Source organism: Erpetoichthys calabaricus, chromosome 1 (genome assembly GCF_900747795.2).
Source record: "Erpetoichthys calabaricus chromosome 1, fErpCal1.3, whole genome shotgun sequence".
Classification (NCBI taxonomy): domain Eukaryota; kingdom Metazoa; phylum Chordata; class Cladistia; order Polypteriformes; family Polypteridae; genus Erpetoichthys; species Erpetoichthys calabaricus.
The window spans coordinates 331976218-331989628 of record NC_041394.2 but is presented as its reverse complement, the minus strand read 5'-3'; the positions used below and the strand labels follow the sequence as shown (position 1 = coordinate 331989628).

The 13411-nt window shown below is 43.0% G+C and overlaps 1 protein-coding gene across 12 annotated transcripts in view; it reads left to right on the top strand.

Annotated features, from left to right (window-relative positions):
- LOC114666550 (zona pellucida sperm-binding protein 3-like) overlaps positions 1-13411 on the top strand; it is a 63976-nt gene that overhangs the window by 34196 nt on the left and 16369 nt on the right. For 2 of the 12 annotated variants that reach the window (XM_051926539.1, XM_051926522.1), the window contains exons 2-5: positions 5271-5599; positions 6322-6440; positions 6872-6975; positions 7059-7233. In XM_051926539.1, the coding sequence (XP_051782499.1) occupies positions 5271-5599; positions 6322-6440; positions 6872-6975; positions 7059-7233 (727 nt within the window). Of the gene's footprint in view, positions 1-5205; positions 5600-6321; positions 6441-6871; positions 6976-7058; positions 7234-7306; positions 7428-7511; positions 7604-7677; positions 7794-8104; positions 8144-13411 lie in introns of those variants that run through there. The other 10 variants (XM_051926546.1, XM_051926552.1, XM_051926519.1 and 7 more) reach the window with 9 other exon arrangements.

Genomic DNA, 13411 nt, shown 5'->3' with positions numbered 1-13411 from the left:
GTTTAAAAAGTGGCTGAATACATACTGTACACAGCAAGACTTGACAGTTGTCACATACACAGAAAACTTCAGAAGAGAAGGGTAAGGGCTGAACTTAAGGAATGTTTCAGAAGATCAAGGATAGAGTAGAAAGAGACTTTTATTGTGGGTGTGTAAGCTGGCTCTGATTTCTGTTGAAAGCATCTCATGTTTTTTAACCAATCAGAGTATGAGTGTGTAAGCTAATTAACAAATCCGAGTAAATGTCAGGTGTTACACAAGTATTAATCCAGCACTTTGTCCTGAGTATGTCGTTAAACTGCATCCGGCCCTGCAAGTGGTCCTCTAACTTGCAGGGAAATCATGGGGGTTGGTGGCAGGATTGGCACTCCAGCCACCGTAAAAAAACTTCACACAGCTCCGAGACGACAGAAAGGACTCATTTCTGCTCTCTGCAGGAGTAGCTCTGCTGCAGCCGCCCATTGGAAGGCTGCTCGCATCATGAAGGGGATAGGGGAAAGCCGTCCGGAGCCCCATCCCTGGAAGAGTCGAAACCGTTAGAGAGCCAATGGGGTCAGGTCTGTTGGGGATCGGAACTGGTGTGGTGCTGAGGCATCGCCCACTGCAATGGCAAAACACTCAGGTCCCAATTTGAGGTGGCCCATACGGGTAGGCACATGGAACGTCTTGTCTCTCTGGCAAGATGATCATCTTCCTCTGCTGTTGGAGGAGCTGCGTAAACTCTGCATTTCAGTGCCGCCACTCTCTGAGGTGCACAGACCGAGGACTGGCCAGATCTCTGTAGGTGGATAAACCTTTTATTGGTCTGGTTGCTCTGATGGCTGTCATACTCCGGGAGTAGCTGTTGCTGTAGCAGATTGGCTTCTTCCTTTCAACGAGCATATTATGAGACTCAGATTACGGCACTCCCTGGGTGCCTTGTCTGTTGTCTCAGTGTATGCTCTGACCATGGTGAGTGATGTCTCAACAAGGGAGACATTTTATTTGCAGCTTCGCTCAGTGGTTGATGGGTGCCCACGAGGTGACACTCCTCTGGTCATGGGTGACTTCAATGCAGCCACTGGCACTGACAGGGCTGGCTATGAGGATTGTCTTGGTCCCCATGGGTGTCTCCATGTTCCTTGACTTTGCAAAAGGTCAGAGGCTGCGAATCACTGGATCCTGGTTCCAGCACCCAGAACCACATCCTTGGACTTGGTACTCCAATACTGGTGGTGCATACTGTGGTGGTGCGTGGACAGATGCTGGAGGCTCTTGCAAAACTGCAGGGTCTACAGAAGTGCCCAGTTTGTGAATTCTGACCATAGACTTGTTGTTGCTACTCTTTGGATCCAGCTTAGGTCCAGTAGGTTACCACCTACTAGGAAAATGAGCCTGGACTTGGCCAGAGTCCAAAACCAGGCAGTTTCTAATGAGTTTGCACACAGTGTGTGTGAGGAACTTGCAGATTTGGGTACAACTGCCGATCCTAATGTGATGTGGGAAACATTTTGTGACAAGACCCTGAAGGTCGCTGAAGGTTGTGATGGTGTTACCGGTGTTCCCAGAAGGAGGTGTTTCATCTCACCGGGCCCCCTGGATATCATCGAGAGGAGTCGCAGCGTATGGCTCAATGGCAACTCTGGTCTGTACCGGGAACTGAGAAGGACGGCTGCGAGGGCACGAGGACAGATAAAGAGGCATTTGTTAGGGGAATCTGTGAGCAAATGACACACCATCTGTGTTCTAGCAACCTACATCCTGCTTACAGAGGAATCGAAGTATTACGCACATCTGAATATGTCCCTCAGAGAGTAGTAAGTCAGGGCAGCTGATGGAAAGGTCCTTACAGATGACACTGCAGGTAGTGACCCGCTGGGCTGGCTACTCTGAGCAGTTGTTCAAAGCCGATCCTCCGGCTAGGACATTGGATATCTCTGGGTCCACGGTTCTTGAGGCTGATCCTCCAATTAGCTGTGAACCACCCAATCTCAATGAGATTACACAGGTGGTGAAGCAGCTGAGGGGGGGAAAGGCTGCAGGGATCTGTGGTATCCAGAATGAACTTATCCAGGCTGGTGGTAAGGCTGTCCTCCTGGCATTGCAAGCAATCTTTGCTTCCATTTTGGAGACTGGCATCATCCCAACTGACTGGAAAATGGGACTTGTCATCCCTATCTGGGAAGGGAAGGGTTAATCGCCTGGATTGCAGCAACTACAGGGGGATAACACTGCTCTCGGTGCTGGGTAAGGTTCTTGCTAGGGTCATCTTCAATAGGATCCATGATCACTTGCTCACCTACCAGTGACTGTAACAGTCTGGTTTTATGCCTAAGAAGTCTACCATCGACCGCATCCTGACACTGAAAGTTCTCATGGAGTGCAAACGTGAATATCAGCAGAGTTTCTTTGCAGCCTTTGTCAATTTTTGTAAAGTGTTCGACTCATTTGATCGAGCTGCCCTGTGGGACATCCTGAGGGTTCGCAGGATCTCCTCGAGGTTGCTGGATATCATGGCCAGCCTGTACACTGGTACTCTAAGTGCTGTGCAGAGTGGAGGCAAAAACTCTACATTTTTCCCAGTAGATTCTGGGGTTAGCCAGGGGTGTGTTTTTGCTCCTACTCTGTTCAATGCTTGTATGGACTGGGTGTTGGGCAAGGTCGTGGGGTCCAGTGGCTGTTAGGCATCTGTTGGTGAAGAAATATTTATGCATCTTGACTTTGCTGACGATGCTGTAATCTTCACGGAGTCAATGGAGGCTCTGATCAGGACACTCGAGAGACTGAGCGAGGAGTCTGAGTGTCTGGGCTTGCGAGTGTCCTGGATAAATACCAACATCCAGGCCTTTAATGACCTCTTGGGCACAGCCATCAGCAGTGGGTCTGTCTGCGGAGAGAGTGTCGACCTCGTTGAGAGGTTTACTTACCTTGGCAGTGGCATTCATGTCTCTGTGACTCTTCCTATGAAGTCAGTAGATGGATTGGGAGAGCATGGGGGGTCATGAGGTCGATGAAAGGGGTGCATGGCACTCCTGATATCTATGCAAAAGGACGAAGGTCCAAGTCTTTAGAATCCTGGTGCTTCCTGTCTCGCTATATGGATGCGAGACATGGACACTATCCAGTGACCTTGGACAAAGACTGGACTCCTTTGGTACTGTGTCTCTCCGGAAAATCCTTGGGTACCGTTGGTTTGACTTTGTGTCGAATGAGTGGTTGATCATGGAGTCCCAAATGAGGCACATTACCTGCATTGTGAGGGAGCGTCAGTTATGGCAGTACGGCCATGTGGCGCGTTTCCCTGAGGGTGATCTAGCTCATAGGACCCTCATTGTTGGGGACCCGAGTGGCTGGACCAGGCCAAGGGGTCACCCACATAACTGGTGGGCAGTGGTTGCAGCAGATATAGGGTCATTTCCGGAGGGTGGGACTGGACCGTGTCTGCCTGGGGGGTTGCCAACCAGAATCCCGAGTTGTTTCGTTGCGTGGTGGATGCAGCAATGCACTGTACCAGTGCATGCTCCCCAACTTGACTTGACTTGACTTGTCAATGTAACTCAATATCCTATAAATGTGTGACTCTGTCTTTGCTCTCTGTCCTTTCCCTTGACACCTCTGCTGGGGGTGTTATCTCTTAGCAGGCTGTTGTAATGGACTGCACCCTCTCCATGAAGAGAAATTAAAAACGCAAGAACAGGCTAAAACCTGCCTGATTTCGTAATCAAGGAGGTTCCATATGACAAAATTATTTAAACAGTTTAATTTACCGTTTTATTTCTTCTGCACTGCTTATTTTAAAAGGGGATGCTCAAACATATATAGATGAAGTATATATGGTTTATTAAAGAGAAATAAAGGCAATTTGAAAATTATGCAGTCACCGCAACAGATCAAAGCTAGTACAATACAACACATGTAAGTTGGCTTATGAGTAGTTCAGACATGCGCAGCTCAGCACTCGGCCATTAGGCTCGTTAAAATCAAATGAACATGGACGCTCCGCTGCAGGATTGCACTAATGCTGAACAATGCGCCGAAGTAGGATTTCATTGGACAGAGAGTGAAACCTGCTGAAATTCACTGAATGATATATTTATATATTCTTCGAGGATGAAGCTTATAAAAACAATAGGAACTTCTTAACGCACATTTATGTTATACTTGTATTATGTTATTTTCTTACTTGATAATTCATCTTATCTGTACTAAGTGAATGTTGAATGGGTATTGTGCACCAATATAAAAATAACCTGAGAGTCTCGATGCATGCTCAACAATAATAATACCTGAGAGGTTAAAGTGCCGTTCCTGGTCACTTTTACACCACAAAAGTATTGATTCATTGTTACATAAATAGAATAAAACAATATTTTAGGTAATCTGAGATCAACTTCCAGATTATGACATAACCATTGAGCAGTCACAGGCACAGTCACTGTTGGATTCAAAGCAATATCTATCATCGTCTCGGTATTGTTTAAACCAATCCACCCAAAACTGCACCAGCTTTTCTTGTGGTGCTACCAGTTGCCTTATAATCGACATTTTTTACGGGGCAATTTACTTCATGACCTTTTATGCTTAACCAAGAAGACATGAAATCAAAGTAAATGGAAGGAAGATTGTCCTGGGTCCACTTTGCAAGGCTGACATTGGAGATGATCCGATAGCTATCCGCATAACTCCAAACGTTTTAAAAATTATTTTGATGCAAAGCCTTAATCCATAACCAAAATTAGATAAATCAAAGATACATAAATATTCAATAAAGACTTTGTAGCAGCTAACTATTCATATCCACAAAACACTTGACTACCTTCAACAATCACTTCCATGTTAGTCTGCATTGTTACCCACGCGCCCACAAATCTCCTCAATGAAACTATTTTCAGGACATCACCCGTATAATTTAAAATTTAGTAGGGTTTATTTTTCTCTTTCGCAAAGCAAATACATTTGTTTTTTTACCGCGAGATTTAAACCCCAATTGTCCCGTGTTCTATATAAGAACTGTCAAGTGACTGCCTGAGATGATCTTACGCTGTTGCGGGTGTCTTGATTTTTGAATCTAATTTAATTATCTTCTTCCCGTAATTAACCTCCGTATATCATGCGTCTTGTTCAATTCAAACGTGATTGGTGACTGATTGGCGATCTTTTTCTCCGCACGTGTTATTAACATTAAGAAGTCGAACGCATTCATTCGTGTACATAAAGACTGTGCGGCGCGTCCACCTTTACTGCGCTTTTGCTGATTTTCTTCCTTTGTTGTTTCAAAATGCGGTGTAAAGACAAGGGTCAGATAGCCGTAGTGTTGCTGCTCTTTTTCCTCTGCGATGCTTTTGCTCAGCCCCGTTTCAAAGGACAGAAGGTTATCGCAAAGCACCAGCAGCCCGCTGTCTTGCAATATGTTGAGCCGAGAGCTGGCGCTCCGCAGACCGTAACCGCTCAGTGCACCGACAGTGAGGTGATCGTCACCATCAGTCCGGACTTGCTGGGCATCCAAAAGCCGGTCCAGCCTTCTGATCTTTCCATGGGTGGATGTGGAGTCACCAGCCCGGCCGGTGCTCAGCCCTTTGTGATTGAAGCCCCTCTGCAGGGCTGTGGGAGCACCGTGGAGGTGAGTTGCTTCAGGGCTCTCGCACTTTTAGCAATATTAGCGTTTAACTTTTTTTGGCGCTCATGTAGTAACTGATCAGACACGCATTACGGAAGTGTTGTAAATAACACTGGGGACCCTGCCCCTTAAATGAACCAGTAGGGTCTAATACTTGGTTCGCCTATAAAATGTCTCCACGGTTCTTCCTCCTATGAGCTCTGGCAAAATGCTGTTTGGAGTACAAAAAAATTTTAAATTCCACCCAATGTAAAAGGTTGAATACCTCACTGGAAAAGGTGGGCTTTTCTATTTAAGCCCCAACACTTAACTTCTAGTTGTAAACTATCCAGCTTGTTTATCCCTTTGTGACTGTATAGGCAATAAATTGTCTTTCCTCAACTTAACTAGATTTTAAAATGGGTGTAAACATTAGGGGCCAAGTCTTAGACCTCTAATATGGTGACAAGTAATGTCTGCATTTCAGATTTTTTGCTTGTCTTAAACTACTTGTGGTGCCCCCTTTTTGACTTTCAATCTTTGCTCCAATTAAAAACCTGTGCTGGATTAAAGTGTATTCTACAGAAGTTTAAATCTAACCAGAAGACCAATCGCTGTTAAGCTGATCTACATTGACTAAAAGCTTCTTCCACAGATAGTAGGATTCTACAGACCCTACTTGATCAATACAAAGAAACTTTGTGACTGTGTTTAGTATTGTCAGCTGAATTGTTGGATCTTTTTAGATGCTGGGAGCTCTAATAGTGTACACCTTCACCCTTGACTACAATCCTTCTCCAATTGATGGTCTTTCTATTGTAAGAACAAATCCAGCTGTGGTGCAGATTGAATGCCAATACAACAGGTGAGAACATGTAACTAAGGTGCAAGTAGTTAGTTTGGACCTTGGCCTACAGCAGCGGTTCTCAAACTGGGGTGCACCCCCCACCCCAGGAGGTGAATAAGAATTGAATATGAAAAATCTATTGAAAACAAACTACATTCTGATACTGGAAAAAAGTTGGATAAATGTCCAAGTCTAAGTTGTCATAGATGCATACTATACCTGCTTATCAATTTAAAAAACAAATTGGTATTAGTGGGCTCCTTTCAAAACAAAACAATGGGGGGGGGGGGGGGTGCGATTAAGAAACTTTTATTCATGACCCAAGTTTTCATAAATTGAGAAACGCTGGCGTAGTGTTCATTAAATGGCTGAATCTGCATTATGACTAATGTGTAAAGCTACGAGAATTTGTCTTATCTTGATCACCACTTAATTTATCCCCAACCCAGACTACACAACGTAAGCAGCAATGCTTTAAACCCCACTTGGGTTCCCTACACCTCCACGATATCTGCTGAGGATATTCTGGGCTTCTCGCTTGTTATAATGAGCAGTAGGTGTACACATTTAAAAACTTCCTTTCCATTTGCAATACAGTAATGTGATCTGAACACCTCGTAACATTCCTGTCTGTAGGTGACTGGAGTGGGCCGAGTCCATCCAACACCTTCTTCCTAGGAGACCTCATTAACCTTCAAGCGTCTGTGGACAGCACTAACCATGTGCCTCTCCGTATCTTTGTGGACCGCTGTGTGGCCACTCCTGGGTCCAATGCATCGGCCCCGGCCTACACCTTCATTGGGAATAATGGGTGAGTGTGAGCCATAGTCTCTCCAGATCTTTATCTGGAGACACAATGCTATGGTCCCTCTTTTGTATTGCAGGTGTTTCTTGGATAGCAAACTGACAGGCTCGAATTCCCAGTTCGTGTCACCCAGAGTTGCCCAGTCTGTAATGCAGTTCCAGCTGGATGCCTTCAGGTTTTATGGCCTGACTACTAGTTCAGTAAGTCCTTTCCTCCCATTTCCTTTGGAGGAATCCATTGAAGCTCCCAGGTGTGACTGTAATATCTTGCATGTCTACTTTCAGATCTTCATTACCTGCCATCTGAAGGTGACCTTGGTGTCTGCTAATGTTGATGCTTTGAATAAGGATTGTTCATACAACTCTGCACTGAGCCAGTAAGTGACTGGGAGGATGATGGTGCACCTGTTCAAATGAGGTAGCGGGTTGTGATTGGTGGCTGTGCTTTCAGGTGGAGTTCAGTGGATGGGAACAATGCTGTCTGTAGCTGCTGTGACACCAGCTGTGCCAACCCCCCTCCCTTCAGGAGGGGCTCGGGTGCCCTTAAACACAGACCCAGGAGAGCAAGTAAGTGACCTCACTGGCAGACTTCTGCAGTGTCCAGCCTGGGATACAAAAGCTTCAATTGTATTTTGCAGGTGAGTGGACAGCACCAGCTGAATGGCAGGAGACCATTTCTGTTGGCCCTCTTTATCTGGAGCAGGTCTCTCCTTTGTCTTTATCACAGTCCCTGTCTGGCCAGCAAGATGAAGCCTCTCCAGGTAACTAACTTGAACAGCCTAAATGCAGGCCATGTTAGACTGCAACTCTCACTAGGCTAGATTCAAAAGCAGTGTGTTTAGGTTTTCATTCCTAATGCCTTAGTTTTCTCCTTGCAGGCTCCCAATTCCAAGATTCCATCCTTGGAGGTGTTGTAGGTGTTCTGGTTGTCTCATGTGTGGCTGTACTATGCTTTACCTACAGAAAAGCAAAGGGCACTGTTAATACTAAGCAATAAAATTTTAATACTCAACACTGGCTACACTTCTTTTTTTTGGTGGGGGGTGTTAGACATGCCTTAGTCTGATCTTGCTGAATCCCTTGCCAGATGGAATTGGCCTTCTGCATGATTACTATAATTTGCTGTATTTTCTGATTAGATTTGCTTTGATTATTGCTTGACAACATCAATACAGTAAATGGAGCAGAGTTGCAGTTAAAGTGGCATTTGAGTGAATGATTAGACCCAGAATAACCAATATGAATGACTGGTCTTCAGACTCCAAAGCTGGATTAAATCTGGTGTGAATCTTGCATGAGTCCCATTTAAAAGCTAATCTAATGGAACAGATGGGCACCAGAGAAGTGACCTGATCTATACTAGTTGGTTCCACCATCTTGGTTTACTGGGTGTCTTTATTCCATCCCGATTCACAAGTGGTGAGATTGCCGTTTTAACTGGGCTGTTTCTGCATTCAGTAAAGCACAACAGCAGGATAAATTAAGACTCATTTAAAAATCTATTCTGGTATAGATAAGCCTGTTGGGTTTGACTCGGAGTAGATTAGTATTCAAGTTTAACTTGAGTGAACAGATGACAAGAGTGTCAGCCCCACTAATGGGCTAAATAGGTTTCTCCAGGTGTTCTACTTAATATTCCCCAAAAGTGCTTTCCTTTAACTGGAAGGAGTAATTTGATTGGGTTTGCAGTCTTCAGTGTTATTGCACAAGGTTTTGGTATAATTTCCACCCCTTAATTTTAGTAATAAGGGATAATGTCAAACATGTTCATATACCAGCTAAAGTTCAAGTGAACAAGAAGTTGGCTATCGGCTATCCAGTAACTTATTTTATAACGCACCTTTCCCATACTCGAGGCACTTCACAAAGACTGGGGGTGGGGGGAGCAGGTTATATAACATTGGATCATAGGTTTTTGTGAATCGAACAAGGAAACAAAGCATTAAATAGAATCAAGGACAATAAACCAGAGCTCAATACTAAAAAAAGGAGAACCTAATTTGTGATATAACGGACACACAAATTATCCTGAGCACCTGGACAGAGGTAAACTGAAAGGGCAGAATGTTAAGATAAAAGCCTTCCTAAATAGGTGAGTTTAAGTTGTAAGAATGAATGGAGTCACCTGATCTAATTTCGGGATGTCATTCCAAAGTCTGGGTGCTATGGAGCTGAAAGCCCTGCTGTCTCCCATATAGTGCAGGTTAGTGTGAGGCACAAGATTCGCAGAACCTTTAGTAGGCAAACCAGAGCCTAGTGATTTTAGAAGGTCACTGATGTAGTTTGTAAGGTCATTTAAAGCTTTGTAGGTTAATCAAATTTTATATTCAATCCTTTAAGACACGGAGCCAGTGAATGCGAAGCCGGATGGGTGTGATGTGCTCACTGTTGCTGGTTCATGTAAAGACTCTTACAGCAGGGTTTTGAATCAACTGGAGCTGTGATAGAGGATTAGAAGGGGCACCTTCCAGTAGGGAGTTACAATAATCAATGCGGGATGTGATAAAAGCTTGGATGTGTTACTTGGCATTAGAAAAGGAGAGGAATGAGCGAACACCGGATATGTTATGGAGGTAAAAGTAAAGTTTCTTAATGTGGTTTATGTGGGCGGAATAAGGGAGGAATCAAAAATGACACCAAAATTCCTTGAATCAGAAGGTCTGATGAGATCACTGTCAAGAGTGACTGAGAAGGAGCTCATTTTCTTAAGTTGCACATGGAGAATCCACTGCATCCAATAAAACAGTATCCTCTCCAGACAGAGGAGGAGCTTCAGCGACAGACTGCTGTCACTTTCCTGCTCCACTGACAGACTGAGGAGATCGTTCCTCCCCCACACTATGCAACTCTTCAATTCCACCGGGGGGGGGGGTCGGGTAAATGTTAACATTATTCAAAGTTATTGACTGTCTGTATACCTGCATTGTTATCACTCTTTATTTTCTTTCAGTATGCTGCTGCTGGAGTATGTGAATTTCCCCTTGGGATTAATAAAGTATCTCTAGTCCCAATTTGCAGGAGTTCAGTTTTGTTGCAATTTAATTTTAAAGAGTTCTGCTCCATCCAGGTTTTAATTTCATTGAGGCAAGTTGTGAGCTGAGAAAGCCCTGATAAAGTTGCACTTTTGACATTGAAATAGAGTTGAGTGTCATCTGCATAAAAATGATAACCCAGTCCATAGCTATAAATAATATGGCCAAGGGGAAGCAAATAGAGAAGAGGGCCGAGGACAGAGCCCTGAGGGACTCCTTGTGTGACTGGCGCTGAGCTGGATCTGCTGTTGCCAAGACTAACAAACTGTTACCTATCAGTCAGATAGGACTTGAGTGCCCCACACACACAGTAACTGAAGTATTGTTGGGACCAAGAATGTAGTGAAATGAGACTTCTTAGGGAATGTAAGCTGCCTAATGGTCTCTGCTGGAATATGTCTTTTAACAAATCAGTGTCAGGGTTAATTCAGCACTGTTATTCAGTTGTCTATAAGAACAACTGTTTGTTCTGTGACATCTCCCCAGTGTGCTATCCTTTAGTGGATTGATATAACAGGATGCTCCCTGTTTGAGCATTTTCAGAAGGGAAATGAAATGTATTGAACAAGTTTCCTCCTGACTTGGAGGTTGTAGTTTAGGACAAGACTTAAGTTTTCCAGATTTATTTTTTCAATCAAAAAACCCAAACAGCACACCTAACTAGGCTAGGAGTCTAGTTTAATAGGAATGCATTGGAACCAAACCCTGGGGAACCACTGCTCTAGATATTTCAGCTTTGCTTAAGAGCTAAAGTCAACAGTTCATGTTGAGAGACAATATGGTCACTCAAATGTGAATGCCATTAAAAGTCAAAGTCCATGTATGGTGAGAATTTTTGTAGGTGGAGTGCCGGGTGCTAGAAGCTACACTTCCAAGTTTTTGTTACTTTAAATAGGAAGTAATAAGTTGTGTAGACTGTTGTTTAATTCTAAGATTAATGTAAATATTTGAAATACAGAAAGATGTATTTGCTATTGTGGGTGTAAGTATGTTTCATGATCCAGCTGGGATGCTACAACTTTTGGCCAAGGTGTACAGAAATCAGCTTTCACCTCTCTGGCAGTTTGTACAGAGCATTTATATTAATTAATGCAGGCACAATTGGTGCAAGAAATAAAATGAAGCTTCCTTGTAACAGGATAATAGGATAGGATAACCGCAGACACAAAAGTCATAAAGGTTTGAGGCAGCCACCCATATAATATTCCCTGGCTGCAAATGGTTAAATTACTAGCACTGATGCGCTCAGAACAGAGTCCAAAACAGAACTGAACTAAGTCAGTCAAATATGGCGGCTTTAAAGGCCAGAAAAGAAAGTGAAGTCATCAAGGGCGGAAGCAGAAGGGTCCTCTTCCATAGGTTCAGACCTGGACATGATATCATCAAAAAGGCCAGAACAGGAAGTCTCTTCAGTAAGGAGTTTTTCACTGGAAGTGACATTATCCAAGGGTCTTGAACCGGAAATGGTGTCATCAGGGCCAGGCAGAATTTCCCATGAACGGTCTGCAGGAAAGTGAGAAAAAAGGTCAGTGCACTCTGCCACCCCCTGGTATGGTGTGGAATTTCTCTCATTTAGACTCTTTAGCTGCCTCCCATGCGTACGTGTGTGATAGTGTACCGTATATATCAACCATTAATCCGACTGGAGCTTTTCTCTCCACTTTTATAATGTAAAGAAGGTACAAATTCCATTTTTTTTTTTCTTTTATAGACTTGACTTGAATTTAGGTTGTTGGGGTAAAGCTAGCAAACTGTTAACAACTTGCATTACAAACTATCTTGGAACCAAAAGTATACGTGGTGTACTTTTTTATTGAATTTATTAAAAGCAAGTAATATTCCATATAATCACCCAAGCTTAACAGAACTAACTGCAAACCCCACCCAAGAGCAAGAGAGGAAGGCTAACAGCCAGAATTAAATTTTCACAGTAGGAAAGACGGAAGAGAATCCTTTTCCCCAATATAAATGCTTATTTTTCAATATTATTGATTAGGTCCTGCCATGTTTTAAAGTTTTGATTAGATCCTCTAAATAAGAATTTAATTTTTTTTTCAATTTTAAGTAGTTTATAACATCAGCTGCCCACTAACTTGAAAGAGGTTGGCTAGGATTCTTCCAGTTGAGCAAGATATGTCTATGGGCTAGCAGTGAAGTAAAGGCAATCACATTTTGTTGTCCTTCTCCACTTTAAGCCCATCTTGGAGTACACCAAAGACACCACTGTAAATGGATAGGAGGGATTGTGACACCAACGTTTGCAGATTGAATCTTGCCCTGGAAACATTTTGGACAATTTTAAATGCGATTGATGTGCTTAATATGAGTTTAAGTTGAATAATTGTATACTTTGCGCATATGGAGCTCGAGTGAATTCTGTGCATGGCTGCCTTCCACTCCTTTTTTGAAATGGTGAGTCAGAGATCCTTTCCGCCAATCATTTCACTTTACATGCTTCCCCTGGGATCTCTCATTAGAAAACATGTTAATTGTCACTCGTACGCAGATGATACCCAGTTATACTTTTCTTTTAGACTAAATGAAGTTTCTCCAATGTTGCCTTTAATTAGTTGTGTTAGTGAATTAAATGAGAGGATGGATGAGAACTACTTGTCTTTAAACACAGATAAAACAGATGTTAATTTTTGGAGGGAATGACGCTGATCACAACAATATTTTGTCGTCATTTAACTCGGTTGGAATCACCATTAATTTTACTGAATCAGCCTGCAATCTAGGAGTTATCTTTTACTCTAGTATGTCATTTAAAGTTTATATTACAAATTTGTCCAAATCATGTTTCTTCCATCTTAAAAATGTTGGGGAATTAATGCACTTTCTAAATAAACAGCAGTCCAAGAAATTAATTCATGCATTTATTTCTAGTTGGATTGACTACTGCAATGCGGTGTCCACTGGCTGTTCAAATTGTTCTTTATACAGCTTTCTGTTAACCCAAAATGCTGCTGCAAGAGTTATTATAAGAACATGAAAATACAAACACCTAACTCCGGTTCTTAAATCCTTACACTGGCTCCTGGTTAAGTTTAGGGCAAATTTCAAAATCCTCCTTTTAACATATAAAGCCTTAAATAGCCAAGGTTCGGCTTACTTGTCTAAACTTGACTTACAAACCAGAGCATACATTAAGAT